General features: G+C 41.8%; 1 protein-coding gene across 7 annotated transcripts in view; it reads right to left on the bottom strand.

Annotated features, from left to right (window-relative positions):
* Positions 1–2999: 2999 nt before the first annotated feature.
* The window catches only part of fam49al (family with sequence similarity 49 member A, like), a 34224-nt gene continuing 23830 nt past the window's right edge, over positions 3000–13393 (bottom strand). For all 7 annotated transcript variants that reach the window (XM_066717322.1, XM_066717325.1, XM_066717320.1 and 4 more), the window contains 9 exons: positions 11554–11675; positions 9719–9824; positions 9036–9172; positions 8844–8921; positions 8478–8594; positions 7537–7616; positions 6425–6551; positions 5810–5880; positions 3000–5499 (listed from right to left, as the gene is read on the bottom strand). In XM_066717322.1, the coding sequence (XP_066573419.1) occupies positions 5436–5499; positions 5810–5880; positions 6425–6551; positions 7537–7616; positions 8478–8594; positions 8844–8921; positions 9036–9172; positions 9719–9824; positions 11554–11675 (902 nt within the window). In that variant the 3' untranslated portion in view covers positions 3000–5435. The remainder of the gene's footprint in view (positions 5500–5809; positions 5881–6424; positions 6552–7536; positions 7617–8477; positions 8595–8843; positions 8922–9035; positions 9173–9718; positions 9825–11553; positions 11676–13393) is intronic.

The raw sequence follows: 13393 nt of genomic DNA, 5'->3' as shown, positions 1-13393 counted from the left end.
ACCTGTGGCATGTTATCCATTTTTTCTTTTGTAAACACCTTCATTTAGAACATTTGCCACATCTTGTTCATTTTCCAAGATACTTCTATCTTTGCCCTTTATCTGTTTCACTTAATCCACTTTATTGTCCTCTTGCTGTCATCTCTATCCCTTTTGTATGCGCTATACAACACTTTCTTTCTCATAATATATTTTTGCATACTTCTGTTAAACCATTTTGGCCAATGTTTCTTGGTCCTCAATTTGCTTAGTTTTGGTACAAATTTCTCCTGAGCCTCTAGTAGTATATTCTTAAAATATAACCATCCATTTTCAACTGACTCTGTATCCAGTGTGCTCCAGTCTACCTCTTCTAAGTGCCGCCTCATACCTTCAAGGTTTGCTTTTCTAAAATTGTAGATCATTGTATTAGACTTGGTCCTTGTTTTTTGAAAGTATGCCTCAAAGCTAACCATATTGTGATCACAGTTTGCCATTGGTTCTCTAACTAGTGTCCCTCTGACTCTATCTTGGTCATTTGAAAAGATCAAGTCAATGCATGCACACTCTCTGGTTGGTTCCCTGACAAATTGAGTTAGAAAGCAGTCATTTACCATCTCAATAATTTATATTTATGCTTCTGTAGTCCCGACTAGGCTTTCCCAGTCTATGTTTGGGAAATTGAAATCCCCCATTATAACAGCCACATCCTTGCTACATGCAGTCCTGATTACACTGTACAATGCAACATCTTGCTGAATATCTGAGTTGGGTGGTCTGTAACACACTCCTACCACAAATCATCCGGATCTTTTATTAAAAAGTTTGACCCACAAATATTCTGTTCTGTTACTAGGATCTAATTTGAGTTCTTCTGCCTCAATGTCATTTCTGACATATAATGCTACCCCACCACCTCTTTGATTTTGCTTGTCTCTCCTAAACTGTGTGTATCCTTTCAACTGGTATTCATCTCCATCATTTTCTGTACGCCATGTTTCTGTCACTTCTGTCATCATAGTCACCCGCCAGCACTGTGGCTTCTAGGTCTAACATCTTGTTTCTTATAATCCTGGCATTGAGGTTCAAACATTTCAGGACTTTCCTACTAGCAGTTTCCCTTTGTTTTCTTTCCTTAGTGGAACATCCCCCATTGTCAGAGCTCCCTGCCCCCATGGTCCCTAGTTTAAATGAGTATCAATTACTCTGCATACGCTCTCCCAATGCATTAGCCCCCCTTCTGTTTAGATGTAGACCGTCTGGTTTGTACAGGTTCCATCTATCCCAGAAGAAAGACCAATGCTCTTTAAATCTAAAACCCTCTTCCCTACACCAAGAATTCAACCACGTGTTAAACTTTCTAATCTCTGCCTGTTTCCCAGGCCATGGGTTTAAATTTGTCTTGCAGAACTTTTGCTCTACCTTTTCCTATGTCATTGGTTCCAATGTGGACCAAGGATGTTTTTCACTATTCTACTACTCAGCCTGCTCTAACAGTTTTGTGAAACCATACAGGCTGCTGTAATGGAGGGAGCAAAGTTCAACGCCCAGCCTGTAGTAGAACAGAATTATTTGCTCTAACAGTATAATGTAAATTCTAGAGCTGATGACATTGACTGGAGCTCAGACATCTAGTCAACAAGGAGCGCAGGGACATATAACATTTAAGGCATTGTGGGATATATTGGCCTGAAAACTTGTCTTAAGTTTATTCCCAAAGTTCCATTGGTTAAAATAATTTCAAATTAATGTAAAAGTTGTAGAAGGTCACTTAATTTGTTCTCTCAATTGAGAGCATAAATTCTTTCAGATTAATGCTGAGTTTTAATCACAACTGTTCCACTAGAATAAAAGTTTGATGAACATGCGCTAAGGATGGTCGCTGTGTTTAAGGTGAAAGAAGACCTGCAGGGAGAAACATCAATCACCTCTTGAAAGTTTTGGAGCAGGTGTTTTTATTTTTGTCTTCCCCAAGCTGTCCGGACAAAACACATTTATACACAGATGGAAACTGTGAAATTTGAAAATCCAATCTTATATGTAGTGTAATATAGTTGTAGTAATGTATATGTAATGTAGTTATATTTTGTATGACCTTACAGAAATTCCTTGATTGGTAAACCATAATGGGTTTTCCACTTTTCCAACAGAGAGACAGCAGCATCAACACTAGGAGAGAAGTAGTTATCAAAGCACTGTGTGAATACCTGTATGAAAAAAGGGGGACCTGATTAAAGACTCTCCGGTAAGTAGTACCTGGTTTGAGTGGTGAGGACTGTGTATGTACTATTATAATTGTACAGTTTACTTTTTCTGGTTGTTTTCCATTTGGTAAAATGAAAGCTTGAATTTTCTAATTCGATTCTGGTGACATATATGGACTTGAGAGGTAAAACCTACTTTATGGTATTAATAAAAAAAAAATTAAAAACCAATAGTCATTTTAGATAACAGATGCAATTTAACAATTTTAAAATGCTTTGTAATATAAAAAAGCAAGTTATGTTTGTTTTAATGTCTTTCTTGTAGTGTAATTATCTGGGAATCCGTTTTTATTAGGCTACATTGTACTTAATGGCATGTTCACTTTACAGTATTGTTTTTACATTGTATACTTTGTGTTGTTTACATTATGATGTTGGTTTGCTTTGTCCAAGATGCCACTATCTTTCCCTGTAAAATACAGTAGTATGGCTAAGGAACTTTAACTATCCCTGCACCTCCTTGACTGCCCAATGTTATATCAGGTAGAGAATTGCAAGACTAGTGCCAATCATAGTCTGTGAAACCAGCTAATACGTTACTTTTTGTTAGGATTAGACCAGGTCCCTTAGGCTACTGAGACTCTAAGATGTGTGTTGGCATTACAATGGTTACAGTGGCTGATCCCTGAAGCTAGTTCTGTACTGCTGGGCAATGTAGTGCAATCATTATTTTATTCTCCAAGGACTTCACATGTGGTTTGGCCGGTCCAGTGGTGAGGGAGCGTACCGACGGAGTCAAAACACAGGGAGGCAGGCTTGAATGTATTAAATGACAAGTTTATTGTTGCACCGAATGTACAAAATAACAAGCAAATGGACACTTCTCTCTGTTCTTTCATCAATATGAAGTTATAAATCTAAAACCTATGACTAAAGAGCATGTCCAAAGGTCCAAGGCAATGCATGGGTTAGAAAGACGACACATATCCAATTCCAGATTTACTTAACAATAAAAATGAATAAAAACACATTATTTACAAGTCTGTCAGAACGTATACAACATGCCATCTATATATTTATACAGTATATGAATGTACACATATACGTGTATATAAAATATATTATTAGATCAAGTTAAACTTTCTAGCGCTACGAATATCCACGGTACAGTACTGCTTTATTCTTTTTGTATTTTTGTTTTTTTTTGTATTTTTGTATTTATTTTTTTCCTATCCAATTCATTTTTGCCTCGGCCATTTCTTTACCCATTACTTTTTATTTCAAAAGAAAGGATTCTTTAGCCTGTTCATCACAAGCACATGCTTTAAACTGCAATCAGAGCCTTGATCTGATACAGTTTACACATGTGGAATACCCTAACGCTCTTGGCTCCTCTCATTTCACCCAATATCATCTCCAGTATATGCGCTTTAAGGTCTTGGAAAGTTGCATTATCTTTCTTAGGGATGTTCTCCCTGCATGGTTTCGAATCCATTCTGTAAACATTGCTGCATATTCAAGTCTTGGTAGATATACTGGTCTCCACCCCCTTATTATTATTATTTTAAATATTATTAAATGTATTTATTTATATGAGGTAAAATCATAGCGATGCTGTTGTTCCAATACTTAATTACATCTTACATGATGCTAGCCATCATGACAACCCTATGACTCTACCTCAGCAAGCACCGTTCAGATTTATAATTTAAATGAAAGACACTACTATCTGTATAAACAAATGTGCGACTATGGCATCTTCCTTTAAGGGATTGGAACGTATGTATCCTGGACTGTTTGCAATCTCCGAAATGGTCATTTAGTAGAACTCTGTTTACAGTGAACAGCAACTCGGTGATGTAGAAAATGCAACTTGTTGTTTAAAAGAAAAAAAAAAAAGTGTTATTGTATCCCCTTCTCCAAACTAAAAGAGTTCCTGTTTATCACATTGACACAGTCAAATATGATGTATAGCAACTCAAAAAAAGCACCCAAACCCCCCCTCAAAATGATACTGAATATTTTAAATCAAGGAAAAAAAAGAGGAATACCTTTTTTTTTTTTTTTTAAACCTCCCTGTATTTCTTGAGCAGACGAACGATGATGGTGCATTGACAATTCTGCAGTATTTCGAGGCCGTGGTAGCATGTTATCTGTTGTATTCATAAGAACATTTAAGTTTACGTAAACGTTATTATTATGCCCCAAATGCTGCCTTATATTGCATTACACTGCTACTGCCTCTTGTTGCTGAGGTCAAGGGGGCTTCATTCATGTATTTCTCTGGTTCAGCTTCCAGACAAAATACCCAAACCAAGAAGCTGTCCATATTGAGGGTTAAGACAAATAATTTTGATCCTAGTCTCAAACTTGAAACTGTGGATTTGTTCCAAAACTATATTTGTGTTTGTGTTTTTTAATCATCAAATTAAGTTCAAATTGCATGAAGCTTAAATATTAATGGAACCTAAGACAGTTTTTTGATATGTTAAAAATGCATCTTCCAGCTGGCAGGTTGTTAGTTTATTAAGTAAATTCTCAAAAGCAAAACATTTCAGACGTCTTAGATGCATTAGCAAGGCAGATAGCCAATCAGGTTTCAAGGAAATGGTAGTATTACAGGAGTCACATGATTGCCTCTAGGCTAGGGCTGCTACACGGGAGAGATGGACACCCATGGTGACACAGGCCCTGCCATAGGTGACTGAACAGACTGAGACCAGTGGAGATGATGGGATTCCCCAATGAGGATTAATGCAGGAATATGGAGATAACTGTACAGTTCTTTTCTAGCTTGTTTTTACGGTGAGACCAAGTGATGGCATTTTCAGTGAGTGCAAAAATACTCTTCAGACTTACATTGTAACGATGCAAGAACCAAGTAAATGGACTTTTTTTTAAAAAGTTTAAACTTTTAATATACTTTTATTTCTCTTATCTATTTTTAATTTGTACTTTGTATTTTATTTATGTATTTATTTATTAACTATTTTTTATTTATTTTTACAAAATGAGAGACATGGAGATGAACGATTGACAATATACTTTTTTTTTCTTATTCTTCCTTTCAGGTTATTGACATTGAAATAATTTTGCATTTTAATTCATGTAAACAAACACATTACTGAGGTCGAGTTGCAGAGACTGTCGTGTTGCTCGTTCCATTGCAGTCTCCCAGGAACCCCTTCTCTCTGTTTTTTTTCTTTTCTCTGTTCCGTGCTTTTTCTCTCTCTCCCTCCCCGTCACTCTCTCTCACTGCAGCATGGCCCTGATTTGTTTGGAGGTGCTATCATCATTTAGATGCCGTGTGGTGTACCTGTGGGTGAGTTAAGAGTTAAAAGCATATTGGAAAGAAAGAACTAACTGCAATGAAATTAAGGCTCTTTCAAGGTATGTACAATAAACAAATGTGAATTTGGACAGATATGCATGTGGTCCCAGGTTCATGTGTATACCATTTTGCCTGAGAACATTTTAATACATTTGGGGGATGGTAAATTATGTTGTATTAATTCACCCTCCCAATGAAGAAACAACACAACTCACTACACTGCCCATGGCCTCTCCTCAAATATCCCACCCCCGACCCAGCACACTGCCGCCCCCTGCTCCTGCAAAGTACCAACCTCAGGGCGTTCAGCAGTCCCTCCACACTGTTTGATGGCTGCTCTTTCAACACCTTGATGCAGCCTTTCATCTGCAGACAACAAACACAGACAGGGCTCTTTTAGAGGAAAGGTCAACGCCACGGCAACCCAGCCCCTCACTGTCCCCATCAAACGAACCCTTCGATCGCAGCACGTACCAGCGCTCGGCTCCGAGCAGAGCTGCGTGCCGCCTGCGTGAGCTCCCTTTGAGGGGAGTTCGTCTGCAGTGAGAGGTGGCCTGCACTTTTGTCATGCTTCTGCAGAACACAGAGACTCTGCTGCATTTGCAGGGCTGAGTTCCCTGTCCTTTCACAACGGAAATGACACTGGTACGTATGGTGAGCTGTATACTGTGTTAAAGCTGGAGCAATCCACAGAAAAACATGCTTCCACCCCCCATCCCACATTTAATGCTGTTCCATCATCCTGGCTACTGCTTGGCCTGCAGTAGTTGGACTGGCTCACAATTATACTTTAATAGGCACAGGTATGGCAACAGCAGCAGCTTAGCAGACAGACTGTAACCAAAGACGTCCCCCAATAAAAAAAACTACACTGTGTGGGTCTCCTGGTGAATGTAGACGGGTCTCTTACATCAATCTTTGAGGTCTTGGCAAAGGCGCCCACCGGATGCACATGGTCATACAGGATGATCACTCCCACCATCACCCGCATGCAGAAGAGCATCGTGTCTGTGTTGGTGAACCGGCATCGATACTCCCTGCATCCCGAGACACAAATACAAGTCAAATCAAGACAAGAACAGCATCACCCCACTACTATTAGTACTACTATTATTATTATTATTATTAATAATAATAATAATAATAATAATAATAATAATAATAATAATAATAATAATAATATATTATGCTGTCCCCTCAGGGTAACTTGCAGTGGCTGCAACTGCTAAGACCATGTTAAGTCACAGTGTTGTAACTAGTACTTACTGCAAGAGCAAGCTCAGCAGTTTTATAATGGTGGTGATATTTCCAAGAGGAGTCGAATAACACTGACTAGGGAAGTTTTAGATCCTCATTTTAAACCTTTCTGCTTATTAGATTACAGTTTTAGGTTTTCTCCACAGTAGCGTTAACAAAACCATGAACAGGGCGTATATCTACATTAAACACAACTGGTCACCCTGGTAAAAATACAAAATAAATAAACAGAATTTATCTGCATGTCAAATCAAATCAAATCAAGATGCATGGCTTTCATGTGGATCTCATTATCTAAGACTTTTCTTGTAAATATCTGCATAGTTTAAAAACAAACAAAACATGGATTTATACATTTGCCCTCTACACCAGAGAGGTTGTTACCATGCAGACACCAATAAACAATCAATAGATAAAATAAATGGTTGGTAGCAAATATTTGAGCCCTGCATAAAAATGAAAAAGTAACAATTTGATCTTTACGCATGACCTCAGTGACAGAACGGTTTGTTTGCTCCAATTGTTGGTGACAGCTCTGGTCTGGGAGGTCCACCCACAGGGTTTTTAAATCCCCATGCTGCTTGACCTCCTAACTATCACAATTTCAACACAATATTGGTGCCACTGAGTGCACTAAACCACTCTCCACCATTTGTAAGGCACAAGTGATTGGCAGAGACCTATAAACTCCCGTTGGACCAGGGGGCACCAATAAAGGAACAAAGGAATGAGTTTTCAGGGAGATCAAACAGAGATGTTACTCACGGAGTCTCCAGCATGACCCGGCAGACGCACGCCATGGTGCTCAGGCAGTCTGTCGTGTCCTCGATAGGGAGGGTTTTATTCTGCAATGAACCCAAAGTCAGTGTCAGGTCAGTGTCTTAGTAATACCAGGCATGGCCACTAGAGGGGGAGGGGGAAGTGTTCTGAAGTTGCGTGCTGTACTGTGCACTTCCTCACAAGATGGCCTTCTTGCACCACAGCAGAGGACAAAAAAAAAAGACACGAGCTGCACAAACAGTGTTACTACTTCCTTCCTTCCTGGGCCTACAACACATGACCAAGAGTGCACTACACATTCGTCTATTAGGCCTAATTCATAATGTGCCAGAAGTCTTAACATCTCTTAAGGATCATTTTCTGTTTTTTTATTTTTCTGTATTTTCCCAATTACATTTTAAGTTGTCTTCCATAACCTCACCCTCACAGCTGGCTCTACACTCAATTTCAGTGTCTTTAGTGGGGTTCACATGCTTTAATATAAAGTATGTATTTGTGTAGCTATGTGGTCACAGAGCACTCTGCCGTAATGAAGCACTGTGCCACCACAGAGAGTTTTAAATAGGTTTTATGACCTTTCTGTGATATTTAAAGAATGTTTTTCAAAACGGGCAAAATAAGAAGTTGAATATACATTTTTCATCACATAATTTATGTTTTTAAAGCCTGAGAAAGAGGATGCATTTTAGTTTAGCCTTAGAAGTTTAGAAAGTGATCAAATTAGGTTTTAGAATAACTTTGCAAACCAACATGTTGTTTTGCCCCTGTTGAAAAACCTGCTGTTAATGATTGCCATGACTGGGGACAAAACTGTAAAAAATGCAGGTTTCTGATGTGTTGCTGGAATCCTTGGAGTAGTAAGGACTCTCTGACAGCATGGTGTAAATTGTACACTGTCCACTGTCCACTGACTGTTAGGAACTTACCTCTGACACAAACTTGGTGGTGGCATTGCTAAGGGTCTTCAACATAGGCGTGGCCTCCGCATAAAACAGTGACATCCGATTGGCCATCTCATTATTCACCTCATTCTCAGCATCCAACTGCAAGAGTGGTGTGAAAGAGAAGGGTGTAGTGGGCAGACATTAAACTTTAATTTGACTTAATTTAATCAGGATTTGTTTAAATGTATTCACAGTCTATGAGAATGACTTTCTTTGGGCTACAAACCAACATAAGAAGTGCATCACTTTTTTAGGTACTTAGGTAGGATTGGAAGATTAAAAGTAAGATCAAATTGAAGCAGATTCCATGACTGAAGCACAGTTTATTACTTCACCACAGCAGCTCACCTGTTGGTTGTTTAGCCGGTTCCTGCTGATGGTCCTCCTGTAGTAGCTGAAGTCATTCTGAATGGCAGGGTTTGTCATCTGAGGGAGAGAGACAGGGCATTAGGTAACAGCACAGAGCGTGCAGTAACAGTGTGCAGTGAGTGGGAGTGTGCAGTGACGGTGTGGATTGACAGTGTGTGTCTGTGGCAGTACCTTGAGCTCGTCGAAGCTCAGTGTGAAGTGCAGGATCTCGGCGAACTGCTTGGCCAGGGCCTGCTCGCGCTCCAGGTGCTGCATGGGGGCATAGGGCGGGCTCGTCAGCGCCTCCAGCAGGCTACGCAGGGCGTTCTCTGGAAAAGAGAAGCGTGCAGAAGTGGTCAGTCACTCACAGCCTCCCCTGCCGTTGCACACGCAGTAACGCTGCTCTCACTGAACCACCCTCAGCTAATCAAGCGGCGGCTGAGGCCCAGTCCTGTTTTTGTATTCTCCTAATTTCCTAATTGAAATAATATGTTTTTAAATCCATCTCACTGTTTTGCAAACTGTAATTAATACATATAGTTGTATTTGGTTTGTAGCTCCGACCGCAGTTGTACAGCAGTTGTGTTGTGTCTCTGCAATAAGACTCGAGCAGCATTTTAAACCATTAAACCCACTGTGAGTAGGGAATACAGCGACATTATTCTGTTTGGTCTTTGAAAACCTTCGTATTTCACTTCCAGGACCCATAGAAAAGATCGATCAGAAGCAGAAAGGTAGGGCAGTGCCGTGTGACCGGGACGCGCAGGCAGGTGCTGTCGATCTCTGCCTCCTGTCACATTGTCGGCAGCTCGGTGGTTGCCATGGGAACAGTGCAGCGGGTCACACAGGAAAGAGTCTGCTGTTACACCACCCACCTAGCCGAAGGGAGAACTCATAGAAGCGCTTCAGCTTCGCCACCAGGGGGCAGACGGCATTCCAGGCCTTCTCCTGGAGCTGGAGGTCGCTGGGATGCTGAATGGCCTGCGAAGGGGAAGGAGAGCAATACTCATGGACTCTGAGTGGGTACTGAAGGGGATGGCATCACAGGATATACAGTGAGGGAAAAAAGTATTTGATCCCCTGCTGATTTTGTACGTTTGCCCACTGACAAAGAAATTATCAGTCTATAATTTTAATGGTAGGTGTATTTTAACAGTGAAAGACAGAATAACAACAAACAAATTCAGAAAAACACATTTCAAAAGTTATAAATTGATTTGCATGTTAATGAGGGAAATAAGTATTTGACCCCTTCGACTTAGTACTTGGTGGCAAAACCCTTGTTGGCAATCACAGAGGTCAGATGTTTCTTGTAGTTGGCCACCAGGTTTGCACACATCTCAGGAGGGATTTTGTCCCACTCCTCTTTGCAGATCCTCTCCAAGTCATTAAGGTTGCGAGGCTGACGTTTGGCAACTCGAACCTTCAGCTCCCTCCACAGATTTTCTATGGGATTAAGGTCTGGAGACTAGCTAGGCCACTCCAGGACCTTAATATGCTTCTTCTTGAGCCACTCTTTTGTTGCCTTGGCTGTGTGTTTTGGGTCATTGTCATGCTGGAATACCCATCCACGACCCATTTTCAATGCCCTGGCTGAGGGAAGGAGGTTCTCACCCAAGATTTGACGGTACATGGCCCCGTCCATCGTCCCTTTGATGCGGTGCAGTTGTCCTGTCCCCTTAGCAGAAAAACACCCCCAAAGCATAATGTTTCCACCTCCATGTTTGACGGTGGGGATGGTGTTCTTGGGGTCATTCCTCCTCCTCCAAACACGGCGAGTTGAGTTGATGCCAAAGAGCTCGATTTTGGTCTCATCTGACCACAACACTTTCACCCAGTTCTCCTCTGAATCATTCAGATGTTCATTGGCAAACTTTAGACGGGCCTGTACATGTGCTTTCTTGAGCAGGGGGACCTTGCGGGCGCTGCAGGATTTCAGTCCTTCACCGCGTAGTGTGTTACCAATTGTTTTCTTGGTGGCTATGGTCCCAGCTGCCTTGAGATCATTAACAAGATCCTCCCGTGTAGTTCTGGGCTGATTCCTCACCGTTCTCATGATCATTGAAACTCCACGAGGTGAGATCTTGCATGGAGCCCCAGACTGAGGGAGACTGACAGTTATTTTGTGTTTCTTCCATTTGCGAATAATCGCAACAACTGTTGTCACCTTCTCACCAAGCTGCTTGGCGATGGTCTTGTAGCCCATTCCAGCCTTGTGTAGGTCTACAATCTTGTCCCTGACATCCTTGGACAGCTCTTTGGTCTTGGCCATGGTGGAGAGTTTGGAATCTGATTGATTGATTGCTTCTGTGGACAGGTGTCTTTTATACAGGTAACGAGCAGAGATTAGGAGCACTCCCTTTAAGAGAGTGCTCCTAATCTCAGCTCGTTACCTGTATAAAAGACACCTGGGAGCCAGAAATCTTGCTGATCGATAGGGGATCAAATACTTATTTCACTCATTAACATGCAAATCAATTTATAACTTTTTTGAAATGCGTTTTTCTGGATCTTTTTGTTGTTATTCTGTCTCTCACTGTTAAAATACACCTACCATTAAAATTATAGACTGATCATTTCTTTGTCAGTGGGCAAACGTACAAAATCAGCAGGGGATCAAATACTTTTTTCCCTCACTGTAAGCACCACAGCAGTATCCTGACAATAGGAGTCCTGTGTTGTCCTGCCCTTTCCGAACACTGGTCCTCACCTCTCGTATCTCCTGCCCTGCACCATTATAGGACTGCAACTCCGCCAGGATCCCATGGGCCTCCTCCAGCACCGCGCTCACCTGGTTCCACACGGCTGTCTCTGCCTCTGTTGGCTGCGCATCTGGATGGAGAAAGGGGAGGGAGAAGGGGAGGGGAGGGGAGGGGAGGGGAGGGGATGGGGGTGGGGAGCAAGAGTCGGCATCACACCCAGATTCAGAACAAAACACACAAAGCGCACACACACAGAAGCGCCATGGGCAGCAGCGTGAGGCCTGTCTCTGGAGTTCCCTCTATGACAAAGTGCAACTGAGCTGCCTTCAAACCCTCCAAGGAAGCACTGACAGAGTAAAGGGAAAAGTAGCAGGTTGGTCAGGGGCCAGGGAGCACCATGTAGAGTATTATATTATTACTATATTGTGAGTGAAATGCTGAGAATGTCCTTTTCTGCTCCGTCGACTGATTTCAGTTTGCCTTTAGACTTTTCAGCCTTTCTGAAAGTCTTCCAATGAATAGGGTTAGACATCCTGACCATATGATACAAGATACAAGATAGAGATCTGGTGGCAGAGGGCACTGCAGCGTTTACAAGCCATCTTAGCAAGTCTCAACTGTCATGGGGACAACAACAGAGTCAATGTTAATTATCAAAGTTACGTAGCTGACTGCCAGAGAGGGGCTACCATGTCAGGAGTGGGTAGGGGGTGAAGTGGTGGACAGGACTGTGGGCTGTGCTGGCCTGAAGACTGTCCCTGGCTAGATCAGTCAACTCTCCCCGACAGAGGGTGGACAGACAGCTACTTTGCTGTTCGTTCTGGAGTCCTTCCTCTAATGCCATTGGTCATGCATGGCAGTGTGAGAAAAATCACATGAACAGCCATGCAGCAGTAGTTCCTTCTCTAGAGACAGATACTCTTTAAGACAGATCTGTCCAACTGCTCACACAGAAGCTCAGCAGCAATTAAGCAAATAATGAAGGCCAGGTCACTATTATTATTATTAATATTCATATTAATTAAGGGAACAGCAGATGAAGTGCACATTTCAAGTCACAAATCAGAGCCATTGAGCAACTGGAATGGTTCCTTGTTAACTGAGAAACACTTTATCAATGATCCTTAACTCGGTTCCCTCTAGATCCCTCATTTTGGTTTCTGGTGGCATGCCTGTACTGCACCTTGGCATTACAAGAATCCCAGCAAGCTGCCTGCCCCCTCCCTGTGCCACTTCTGTTTCATAAATCAACACATCATTGTTGCTGATGGTTGTTGAATAGACAGCTGAGGATGCAGGGCCATCTTTGTGCCGTTGTGCCCAGTCAATCAGACCACAGTTAATGCCATTCTGATACGAATCATGACATTGCTTTCTTTGTTCACGGGCAGCTCCTGAATGGCTAGGGAACATATTCTGTGTGTCCGTGTGTCTGTATGCATGTGATTGGTAGTGATGGGGGAGTCAGTTTGTCTCATTACTATGGAGGTAAGGATAAGTGTGTATGTAAAACAGGCTGCACAACCAGCTCTTCTTCCCCTTTCTGTGTAAATTGCTGTTCTCTTTTACTTAACCGCCGTTTCAGGAACTGTTTTTAAAAAAGCGGGAGATGTCCAACCCTCTCATCCATCCCCTGTGCCAAATAACAATTGGGTCAATGTTGCTCTGTTTGTGAGTGAATTAGACCGTGCATGTGTATGCTTCCCTTTTTCCTTTGCTCAGTCCCACTTCGCTGCCCCTTACTAGCTGCCCTTGCCTTATTTGATGTGGCTGCTTTGCCTTATCTAAGATTGAGTCTGACACCTTCTAGGAATCTTAGATGAATTGAGTTATTTTGCAGATTTAGTA

This window comes from Amia ocellicauda, chromosome 11 (genome assembly GCF_036373705.1).
Source record: "Amia ocellicauda isolate fAmiCal2 chromosome 11, fAmiCal2.hap1, whole genome shotgun sequence".
Taxonomy (NCBI): Eukaryota; Metazoa; Chordata; class Actinopteri; order Amiiformes; family Amiidae; genus Amia; species Amia ocellicauda.
This window is presented reverse-complemented; position numbering and strand designations above follow the sequence as displayed.